Source organism: Ambystoma mexicanum, chromosome 9 (genome assembly GCF_040938575.1).
Source record: "Ambystoma mexicanum isolate Mex_15411 chromosome 9, UKY_AmexF1_1, whole genome shotgun sequence".
Classification (NCBI taxonomy): Eukaryota; Metazoa; Chordata; class Amphibia; order Caudata; family Ambystomatidae; genus Ambystoma; species Ambystoma mexicanum.
The window spans coordinates 978,361,352-978,373,594 of record NC_090931.1 but is presented as its reverse complement, the minus strand read 5'-3'; the positions used below and the strand labels follow the sequence as shown (position 1 = coordinate 978,373,594).

The 12,243-nt window shown below is 48.0% G+C and overlaps 1 protein-coding gene across 1 annotated transcript in view; it reads left to right on the top strand.

Moving 5' to 3' along the window:
• SLC25A12 (solute carrier family 25 member 12) overlaps positions 1-12,243 on the top strand; it is an 881,399-nt gene that overhangs the window by 182,416 nt on the left and 686,740 nt on the right. The window contains exon 3 of the mRNA XM_069616206.1: positions 8,621-8,763. Within this exon, the coding sequence (XP_069472307.1) occupies positions 8,621-8,763 (143 nt within the window). The remainder of the gene's footprint in view (positions 1-8,620; positions 8,764-12,243) is intronic.

Below are 12,243 nucleotides of genomic sequence, written 5' to 3'. Positions count from 1 at the left end.
CCCCACAAATTACAGGCCTATCACAACCGTTCCCTTCCTGTTAAAAATCCTTGACAGAGTTGCTTACTTGCAAATTCAGCATTACCTAGAGTCCAACCAATTACTTGGATTGTGTCAGCCTGGCTTCCGGCCTCAACATGGAACAGAAACGGCCCTTGTTGATCTTAAAAGTCAGATTGACGAAATTAAAGATAAGAGTAAGGCTGCCATCCTACTCCTTTTAGATCTCTCAGCAGCCTTTGACTTGGTCGACCATAAAATACTCTGCAACCACCTCTCCTCGGCCGCCCACTTTTCCCCCGCTGTTGTCATGTGGATACAGTCCTTCCTGGCCAATAGAACTATGAGAGTCTTCTCTCCGGTGGCAGCAGCAGAACCCATCCCTATCACCTGCGGTGTCCCACAAGGCTCATGTGTTTCACCCACCCTATACAATATCTTTACAATGCCACTCTTTGATAAACTGGATCGTCTGGGTGTCACCTACACTAATTACACGGATGACACTCAGATACTCCTCACCATCTCGGGCAACTACAATACCGATGTAGCCAGGATCAATGAAATCTTCCCTGTCATTCAGGCATGGATGGCCACACGTGGCCTCTGCCTGAACAACGAGAAGACTGAACTGCTCATTGTTGGTTCTCCAAACAACCTACAAAACGTAGTCCCAACTATTCCAAAATCACAATTGATGGCAATACCATCCCGGTCGCCAAAAACGTGAAAACACTTGGCTTCTACCTCAATGCCAATATTAACCTCACTAAGCAAGTGAACTCAACAGCTTCAGCCACTGCCTATACAGGAAAACTAATTAGAGCTTCTAGACCATTTCTTTCCTCTAACAGCTGCCTCACACTAGCTAGAGCTCTTATACAATCTAAACTAGATTACTGTAATAGCCTCTACTTAGGGGCTAACCAAGCGATAATTAGTAAACTACAAGTCCTTCAAAATAATGCGCTACGGGCAGCGCTAAACATTCCCAGGCATGAGCACATCTCTGCCACCAGAACTACATGTAAATGGCTCACTATCCAACACAAAATCGATCTAAAAACCCTCTGCCTCACTTACAAAGCTCTCAATCATCTAGCCCCCCCACCTGACTAACAAATTTACCATGTAATCTTCCATCAGAACCACGAGATCTTCCAATACCTTATGCCTCACAGTACCCAGATTTACCTCTAAAAGAGCCGGAGGCTCGAGCTTCACTGTCCTCGCCTCCCAACTCTGGAACGCCCTGCCACTGAATATTAAGTCATCCAAATCCTTCCAGTCGTTAAGGAAACTTGCCATTGGGTGGCTTTTGACAAAAGTTAACCTTTAAGTTAGACTTAGATATAAACTGTACATATTGCACATGTCTCATTTTTGTCTTTATTGGTTGCTATTACCTCCACTGTCTGAATATTCTGTATATAACTGTTATTCAACTATTACTGCTTATTACCATGTATTGTGCCTTGTAACTTGTACTAAGCACCCTTTTACTCCCGGGTCCGGAGCGCTATCGAAATAAAATAAACAAACAAACAAACTTATAAAGCGGGAACTAGGGACCAAAGGTATCAAAGCACTAGGACAGTGTGGGGTATTACCCCACAGATTTAGCACCACATTGATCCTTATACACATTCTGTGACAATCCCTGCACATGTATCATATGTCTGGTATCCCTGCCAGCGTGTTGGTTCGGAAAACCAAAACCTTGAAACATTGCTACAAAGCTATGTGTGAGTTTATTCGATGGGGGACAGGGGCAAGTTACTATAAAAGTTGCCATTATTTGCTTCATACTTCATAGCATCACTCTGATGACAATAATAATCAAATCTGTCAACTGGGCAAATGTGAAAAATTAAGCAATTCATTGTTGTGTTGACCTTGACAGAAGTGATCCTAGGTTTGTCCTGTAGAATATTTTTAATTTAAAAATAGCTTCCAGAGGGGGCGCTGTTGAGCACCATGGCAGAGTAGACACATCTAGAGTTTGCAACGAGGAGGCTTCGTGTCCGCCTCTCCACTAAATAATTGCAGCTTTCGGTGCCCCAGAGTTCGGGAACCTCCTGGGTAGTGGAGGTGGTGGTCCTTGCCCTCCGAATTGGCAGGGCGATGCAGGAACAGGGCGACAGAAAACGCTTTTCTGACAAGGCCAAAATGGTGCCCTGAGACAAGCAGCAGGGGACGAGTGTTGTAAGAGATGACCTGGCGCTGGGGAGAGTGGGAGCCCGGGACTGCACCCCGGAGCAGCCCACTGCGGCAGAGCGACCCGATGGCTGGAGTAGGGCATGCTGCGGCTGGGACCACAGAGGTAAGGTGAGCGGTTCCCGGCGTAGCCCTCCCCTCGCCTGCTAGGCACAGTGGAGGAATCGCAGCAGTGGGCCTACAACATCCCGCTGCCTCGGACCGGACGAACAAGCTGCTCGGGGCTGGTGGGGAGCCCAAGGGTGTTTTGCCTTGGAGGCCCCTGTCCTCCACAGGGAGCATCGGGCCAGTGTAGCGGCTCCACCATGGAACGGGGAAGGCCCGAGGGGGCACCAGCCTGAGGGCGTCAAGAAGTAGCAGGCGAGAACCATGTCCAGGGCCAGAGCAGGAAACAACGGCCCCCAGCCCACTGGGAGGCACAAAAAGCTACTGGAGAGCCCTGGTCGAGCCTCAAGGGCCAGTAGAAGGCAACAGACCCACATGAGTGTGGCTGGGGGGGTATAGGGCCACAGCAATAGCCGCAGAGAGGACCGGAGAAGACCCAGAGGGGCTCTGGCCAGCAGGAAAAAGGGAATCAGAGGGCAGGACCCCCACCCGGGGCCTGGGGAGGCAGTGTACGGCAACCTGGGAAACACAGGCACCAACTAGGGGGCTGTGGTCAGACAGGTCCCCCGATCATAGAGAGCGGCCACCCCTTCTGACCCCCCCCAAAGGGGGCAAGGAGCAGAGGACCTCAAACAACACGGCAAAGGAGCACAGAGCGCTCCGGACAGCAAGGTATAGTAGGGAGCAGCAGGCGCACAGAGGAGCCAGCGGGCCTACGGTAACAGGCAGGGGACAGGTCCCGCAACCAGAGCCGGTAGGGCACTGCAGGAAGTGAGCTCCAGATAAGGGCAACAGTGGTAAGTGCGGTCACTGGAGGTGGTGATAAGGCACAATGTGGCCAAGGAGAAAGGGAAGAAAGGGCCCCTGCAAGCATAGATGGACGCTTTTGCAGAGGAAGATAAACTGGCTAGCGGGGGAGAAGAGACAGAAGCGTCGCCCTCCATGAGGGAGCTGCTGCTCGCAATCACGGAATCCAAAACCTTGCTTGAAAAGAAGGTGGATGCGGTTGGAGGTGAGCTTTTTCAGGCAGGCCATGCAGAAAATATCAGCTAGTGTGGGGGAAGCAGAACACAGAATCTCAGAAGTGGAAGACTCCCTTCAGCCCATGAAAAAGGACATACAGGAGCTCAAGCAAAGAAAGAAACTGCTGGAGGACAGAGCGGAGGATGCTCATGGGAGGGCATGTCGCAACAACATCAGGGTTCTGGGCCTCCCAGGAAAAGTATAAGGACATCCATGGAACTGAATTTGGAGAAGTGGCTGTCAGAATGGATTAGTCAGTCAGGCCTTTCCAAATTCCTCTCTGTGGAACGAGCCCAAAGAGTCCCGAGCAGGGTGATTCCATGGGCCCACCCCAGGCTGGTGATCGTAAAGATATTGAACTATCAGGATACGATATTGCAGGCGCTGAAGAAGAAGGGTCCAATACTTGTCAATGGTGCCAAGGTGACGTTCTATTCGGAATGCATAAGGGCGATACAGAAGGCTAGACACTAATTTGAGGTCAAGAAAAGACTGTGAAATGCTGAGATCAAATATGTGATGCTCTTTCCGGCAACCCTCAGGGTGATAGAGCAGGGAGGGGTCAGGTTTTTTTCAAAGCCTGACAGAGGCCTGGGACTGGGCTGTTGGAGAGGCCCTAAGACAACGGAGCAACACCAGGGAAGCAGAAGGCCGTGGGCTCCGTTGATGGCCCAGAATGGAGGATATGAAGATTGCTGACAAGTGAGCCTCTGGATTTGAACTATCAATTGAGCCGGAGCAACCTGAAGCAAGCATGGCGCATGAGTGTCAATAGCCAGAGCGGAGCTGGAGGGACGCCGTGAGCAGCACATGCCCGGATCACCCACCAGTGGGCTAGGACGATCACAGTTTGGTTCATTGTAATGGGGCGACAGATGCTTCATGTTGGGAGTAGCATAGGACGGGGTTAATTGTTGGATACAGGTCAATATTAATGCACTCATGCAATACTGGGGAGAACGGGACGACAAGGGAGGAGGGTGGTAAGCCTATCTCAGATCTGGATGTGTTTTCTTTTACTTTGGATGGCAGAGGAGGATAGGACACAACCTAGGTTGCTAAGCTGTATGACATAACATTTTAATTAATTGCTGGACAAGATTAAGCAAGGGTTAGTGGCAAAATATTTAGCGCTCCATCAAGCGAATATTGTGATGCTACAAGAGACTCATATGACTGGGACGGCGTGCAGGTTTCAGGGGAGGAATCGCTATTCGATAGTGGAGCATTCAGGTTTTACGAGAGGCTCCAGGAAGGTTGCAATCCTAGTGCAGAAGTCAATATCGCTAGAGGTGAGTCAAGTGGAGAGGGATCATGTGGAGAGGGGTCATGGGGGAAGGGTAATTCTCCTGAGCAAGTCTCTGTGGGGTGAAACAGTGTATCTCGTCAGTGCGTATGCGTCACAGACACTACAGGGGGATACACTGCAACAATTGCAGAAGCTGTTAGCGGAGCATGGAGGGGACATTACACTGGTGGGTAGGGACTTTAACGATACAGTGGGGCTAGCAGTAGACATATTGCCGTACAGGGGCAGGCAGCGTCAATCCACACAAAACTTAAAACATTCATAGAGGCAACACGGCTGATGGACATTTGGAAGGAACTCCACCCTGATGAACAGGGCTTCTCCTTCTATTCCAATGCACATTCTGTTCTCAAGAATAGATTATTTGTTTCTTCCTGGAACATTGGCAGGCAGGGTGATATCAGCTAAGTTTCTTCCAAGTTGGGTATAAGACCACTCCACTCTGCTGGTTAAAATACGAGTGGAAGGAAGGGTGCAAAGAGGGGGTTGGCAGCTTAACACGTTTTACCTGAAGGACAACACAATAGTGAAGGCCATCAGGGAGGAATCAGAGGCATACTTCTGAACATTGTAGGGACGGTAGATAAGAAATTCACCCTTTGGGAGGCATATAAGGCATTGTTAACGGGGAAGGTGATGCAAGTGGTGCGGCAGCATCTCAAGGGGTGTAGGGACAGAATGAACCAGCTGGAGCGGGAAGTGGAAGCGGCGGAGGCCATGCATGCCAAACTGAACACGGAAGAGAGTGGGAGGGAACTGTCCAAAGTGATGTGTCTAAATGGCACAGTGGCGCCCAAATGGTTCTATGTCATTATTTTCTATTTTTGTAAGTCGCCTAACCAGAAGACCAATTTTTTTCGCCCGATTTTAGACGGCCTACAAAAACGGAAATAATTACATTTCCATGACAGTTTGATTTAGAAAGACCGCTCTGTGTGGTCACAGAGCAATCTTTCTAAATAGGTTTTTTTCTCGCTTTTTTAAAAAAGGTCTATGGACCTGATACCGAAGATCCTTGCAAAAGTGCTCGCCAAAAAACTGCTGCCAATTATAGGCAAATTAATTCATCCGGATCAGTGTGTGTTTGTACTGGGTAGGGCCACCAGAATGATCATTAGACTCCTACATAACGCTTTGGACGCGATCCCCTCCCTATGAGGCCCACACACAGTTGCATGTGAGAAAGCATTGAATTCCTATGAATACCTATGGGCGGTCATGGATTGATTTGGGTTTGGGCCATGGTTTATTAGGTGGGCCAAGCTGTTATATAGGGACCTGGAGGATTGGGTACAAGTGAACGGGTGGACCTCCGGTATCTTCTCGCTCCAGCGGGGGACTAGGCAAGGCTGCCCGTTATCGCCATTGTTGTTTTCGATGGCAATGGAGCCCCTAACAACACAAGTCTTATTGGACCTCCTGTTTGAGAGGCTGATGGGTAGGGGATGGGGGAGAAGACTGCATTTCTCTATATGGGGACGATGTACTTCTCTATTTGAAAGACCCCAAGCGCACCGGGTCGCGGGTGATGGAGGTCTTTCAGGATTTGCGGGATGTTAGTGGTCGAAGGATCAATTGGGAAAAGTCAGTCCTAATGATGGCCCAGTAAGGGGACGCAGCGGTCCCAGATGGGTGCCCCGTTTTGATAGTAAAATCTTAATTTAAGTACTTGGGTATCACGGTAGGACTAGAAAGTGCACAGTTTCTCAGGAATAACCTGGACTTAGTGCTGAACCGGCTGAGTAGCGATGCAAAACATTGAGTGACACTGCCGTTATCCTTAGTTAGAAGAGCGAACTTGTTCAAGATTATGTTGTTACCACGTTTCCACATGTGTTGCAAAATGCTCCAGCTCGGGTTCCCACAGGGATTTTTCGTACAATAGAACGCTTGCAGAGGGGGATCATATGGGGAGATAAGACTCCACGGGTAGCATTGAAAATGCAGTCGAGATTGGTGTGGGATAGGGGGTTTGTGGTCTCAAACGTACAACATTACTATTGTGCCTCCCAGTTGGTGGTGATCAATGAATGGTTGTTTGGGGGAAGAGGGTGGCCACAAATAGAGCGGGAACTTGGTAGGATGGACTCTGTTGCCGCTCTGTAGGTGATTCACGAGGCCGTGGGCCAGTGTACTTGTCTCCTGGAAGGTCGCTTTGAGGGCATTGGGATGTGGCGGGTGGTAACCAAGGAGGCACCAATATGGGGTAATGCAGACTTGCCGTAAGTCAAAAAATTGGCTGTACCGCAGAAGTGGCAAGAGAAAGGCATCCCACGACTAGCAGATATCGTGCCACAAAACTAACTCTCCGCGTTCCAGCAGTTTCAGGGGTGGTATGAACTGGGGGAGAGGGACCGATATACATATATTAGATTGCAGCATGCAATGTCCCGGGCAGGGCGAGACACGTAGGATATACCAAATAGATCACCAATAGAAGCCAATCTCATGGAGCGGGAGATCAGGGAGAAGGGGATCACGTGATTCTATCAGATGCTTAATAGCTTCACCTCCAAGCCTCTGATGAATTTTAGGGACTCATGGGAGGGGAACCCTGCTCACTGGATGAAGAGGATTGTGTGGAGGCATTGGGGTCACTGAGGGAGGCGAACATTACAGTACAACTATGGCTAATACAATATAAGGTGCTGCATAGAGTGTACTATAGTAGAGATCGCCTGCAATGGATGGGCAAGGCTGCTGACCCCATGTGTTTGAAATGTAAGGCGGGAATGGGCTCCTTTTTTCATTTGGTTTGGGAATGCTCAGTAGTAAAATCCTTTTGGGACAAAGTGAGAGGCAAGTTGTCCGGTATGGTGGGTAAAACAATACCGGACTGTCCTAAATTGATCCTGGTAAATGTATGTGATAATCCGGATTTAATGCAAGGGACGAAATCACTGCTCTGGACTGCCCTGACACTGGGCAAGAAAATGTTGGCACAAGAATGGGTTACCCATATGGCCTCCTGCCTTCCAATGGTGGCTAGAGAGAATGGACTATTGCGTAGAACTAGAGAAGACAGTATAAAGGGACGGGGGTCTATAATATGGGCTGGAGCTCAAGCTGGGAGTCAGTGCTCCGACCTTCCCCCAAACTTGGAATTGGGCAGAGCAGTAATGCGGCAGTAATAGAGTTACTGCCGCATTTTTGCCGCTCTGCCCAACCCCTGATGAGGCCCCTTGTATGGGGGATTGGATTAGGGAACGATGGGGAGGGCGGGAGTAGGAGGGAAGAACGGGCATCACTGGGTGGAACAGCTGCTTTGGGGATGGGTATGAGTGGGGTGCGGGAAGGAGGGAATGGACGGGGAGGGTGGGATGCAATATGCTTTGGAACACGGATGGATCGACCTGTGGTTATACTGGTTTGAGTTAATGTGTATGTTATTTGCGATGAAAATCAATAACATTTGTTTTATTAAAATAAAAAAAGTAGCATCCACGGCTTCAGCCCACCGTTCCATCCTGGGGCACTGCTCTGCAGTGGAGTCAGTGAGTTGGAGTATTGCAGTAGACAAAGTTTTGGAATGTGTTGAATTACTCGATATCTGCAAATGCAGTAATTCCTCATAGATCCTTTCCTAACGCTAGCTGCAGTGGATTGTCTCTGCCCCACATCCTGAATGCACATTTGCTTTCCTTAACTGATGGAAGTGCATTTTTAGGTCCAGTGGGAAACTAGGGGATGGATTCTATCAAGGAGAATGTTGATTTCTAACAGAAAACATGTAAGACAATAAAACTGGCCTTGCAGGATATTCTCCTACTCTGGCATTTCACTGGGTTCTGGGACAAGGCGATGGGTGTGACTCTGAGGATTAATTTTTCCAGTTTAACAGGTCATAATCGCGCACCTGGCTTGGATTGGTTTGCCTTCATTCTTGTCCTAAAACTGCAGGCCGTGTTTGCCTTTGAAGTTGATTGTCTATTTCGTCCATTAATTGCTGCCTTTTCTATATTTCAGTATGCCAGTGTGGAGAAAGATGGAGAGAGTTACATGACCCCAGCAGACTTTGTGCAGAAATACCTTGGGCTGCACACAGACCTGCATTACAATCCGAAGACTCTGCAACTGCTAGCAGGGGTAGCAGACACAACAAAAGATGGGCAAGTATCTTTTAAACAATTAATTTTGTATTGAGCTGGTTCATACAGAAAGCAACAGTAGCAAGCCAGCTGCCTGTTTTTCATCGTTGTGATCATCATTTCAGACAGCACAACTTTTCTCACACAACCCATCACCAAAGTGATGTCAAACGCAGCAACATTCATTCTCGTTACAGATGTTTGTTTAATCAAGAGTCCAATTTAATCATATTTTAGGGGCTTCAAGACAAAACAAATAAGCATTCTATCTTATGAAACACAATGAAAAAGGAAAAAAACGAGAATTGCCTGTTTCAGTATCCACTCTCCCGCCCTCCACTGTTTTAGCAAACCCGCCCCTATTTAAAATTGCAGGTATTTGTAACTCATTCCAGTCGAGATAGTATCTTGATGTCCGTTTTTAGTAGCCAAAAGGTTCCTCCTGTAACCTCAGAGTTGGATTGATTCTTCCCATTTCTCCGATCTCTTCTTTTCCACCAAAGGGCAGTAGATTGAGTTTCCTGTTTCCGCCATGCAATAGGGTTACAATTATTGTAAACTACAGGCGTGCTCCTAATATATCAGTATCCAAGTGATGGAGAGTGCCCTCCTTATTATCACCAAAGAGGATTGCAAAGGGGCAAATTGGGAATTACTCAACCCACTAGCTCAGTCAATTTAGCCTCTGCTGCCTGTTGAAGCTGGAGTAAATTGTGGGGCCTTCAAAATGTATGCCCTTGATTACCCTTTACCCAAAGTCCCTTCCAGCACCCTGGTTTCTGATCCATCTCTCGCAGGCCTGTCTGAACTGGAATCCTGAGGAATGTAGTATATTTCTGTGCAATGTGCAACCCTTCAGATATGTTGGCCTGTGACTCCTATGATCCCTCAGCATTGACCTTACTGGCTAGAGGTGATTTGGTTTTGGTGGCCAAAACCTCCGTACGGCAGCAGGTTACTCCCCACAGATCTATTAGCTACTTTCCACTGAAGCACCATCCACGATGGGCAGAGAGTTGTTTTGTGGAGGGAAGTTAACACAGAGTCCCTTTGGTTATCAGGGAAGGTAGCCAGCAGAAGGCTAGTGCCATGAAGCACCTCTCAGGCATCCTGGGACTGTAATAGTCTCATATAATTTGATTATAAAAGGGCTTACTACTATGTATGCCATAACCCTATCAAATTGTTCATTCTAGGGAATCTATGAATGGGTTTAATTAAGTAATGCTGTTTCTTCATTTTAGGTTTTACTACATAGCATAATAATCGCCACCGTTTGCTTCTGGTTTGATTGGCCTCCTAACATATTCACGTGTCACTCATTGGTTTAGTAATTTGTTCACCTGGTCACCGGAAAACCAGTCAGGCTTCTAAAAGTGCTAAGATAGACAGAAAGCTACTGTGCCACACGGTGGGCAGGGACAAGAAGGAGAATCCTTTGCAGGAGAAGAAAGTCACACAGACTGCGTGTCCTAATGTGGTGTGTATCAGAGGGACAACCCAACCTGGTTTGCTGACCGGACTCTAAAGGAAAACATACATCATATACGGGAATGGGGCATCCAACCTAGATTCACAGTCAAGACCTTCGGCATTCTGTTAATAGCACGTGAGCAGAACACTGAAAGCCAGTTCTCTGCACTTTTACCAGGCAGATCACTGGTTTCGGAAGCAGCCATGACAATCACATCTGACCGTAGCATGGTGGGCACACAAACGAAAGCATTAGAAAACACCCCTCAGCTGGAGTTAAGGGCAGGGAATCTACCCACTGGCCCACTACCAAACAACTTCAGAGAAATTTAGTAAGGGAATGGAAGGACAACCAATCAGAGTGCCTATTGCCCCAATGTTATTTGTTACACACACTATAAAAAACCTGAGCAGAAGAGAGGAGCTGATGATACTGAAAGAGAGGGAAGAGGAGGAGAAAATTAGGAGGCGGAGAGCGCAAGGAGCAAAGAAGAAAAAGGGACCTGTTGGAGGAGGACTCGAGAGCGTATGGGTGAGAGCGAGAGGAATAGGAATAAAAGCTGAAAAGATGGGATGGTGGAATCAGAGCAAGAGGAGGCGGAGGAGGAAGAAGATAAGAGTTGTAGAGTGCAACCCGGGATTGCCTCCTAGCAGCAGAGCCAGGGACCAGAAGGGGGTTAGGTTCATGGCCCCACTGTTGTCTACTGCCCTGACAAAAAGGAAGGACAAATGGCCTCATTATGAGTGTGCCAGTCCAGTAAAAATGCTGGAATAAATGCTGATAATATGCAAGCATTTTTACCGAACCGACACACTCTGAGTTAGCCGTTAGGGGCAGTGGACTACCGGCAGGCCTGACCTGCCAGGAGTTCAGGCCCCTACCAGCAAAGAATTGCCCCAATCATTGGCGGTAACAGGTTTGCCGGCAAACCACTGGTATTACAGGTGGGTTACCGGCAGACCTGTAATGAGCCTCAAGGTAATAGACCTCTTGGGGACCTGGTCAACTGCTGTCAGGACCAGTCAGAATTTCTGAAGCGAGTTAGGGGCAATAGATCTAATTTTGGTGGATGCTCAAGTCGGGGCGCAATATCCATGGCATGAGCAATACCAGTAAGAGAAGGCAGTGGTTCAGACGAGAATGGCAGGAGCAGTTTGAGAGAACCTGCGCAATTGTACCTAGGTGGAGGGGGCGGAAATTCTACCCAGACTAACCCAAATGGTGGGGGAATATCTACCCCAGTTGTCCCATGCTGTGCTGCCAAGCCCAGGAAACCGTTAATGTAGGAAGGAGAACTACGCACCTGCCCATCCTCAAGCCCTGAGGACATGAGGAGTTCAACAACCACCAGATGCCATCTACCGTCCAGGAGGCGACACAGCCAATGTGCAGACGACCAGCAATGGTTAGGGTTCTGTAAGAAAGGCATGGTATCAAACAGTAAGACAGACACACGTGATCACAGTTCAAGGGTGCTTATTGAACTTCAATTGGGTTTGAAAAATGCCTATTTAATCCTAAATCAAAAGATGGGAGCAAGCTACGACCATCAAATAATAATAACGCATTCGTAGTCGAGTCTTGTCAAAAAATAAAAGGGCCTATACTAATAAACCTATTGCCAGTTCTTAACTCTAAATACAAATACTGTGAGAAACAATGTTATGTAAAAGAAAGGTTTCAAGAAATGATATGTCAGGATATCTGAGTCGTTAGCTCCCCTTCCCCATGTTTTCAGCAAGGGACAAGGCAGCACACTCGAGCTTCGCACACATTCTGGATTCTTTAGCACAAGGATGCAGTTCAAAACCTCAGCATCAGTGCCTTCTGTGCCAAAGCCTCTTTGCCATTCAAATTCTCTTATCCCAGAGGGCTTCATGTGACAAATAAGCATTAAAGTTCCTTCCGGTTTAGGATTTCACATGCACACAATTTCTCAGGTGATTCACGATTCACCTCGGGTCCCCCTCCGCCGGGCTCAGATGCACATTAGCACAATGCTCTCAGGATTTTCATGTATCCAATTT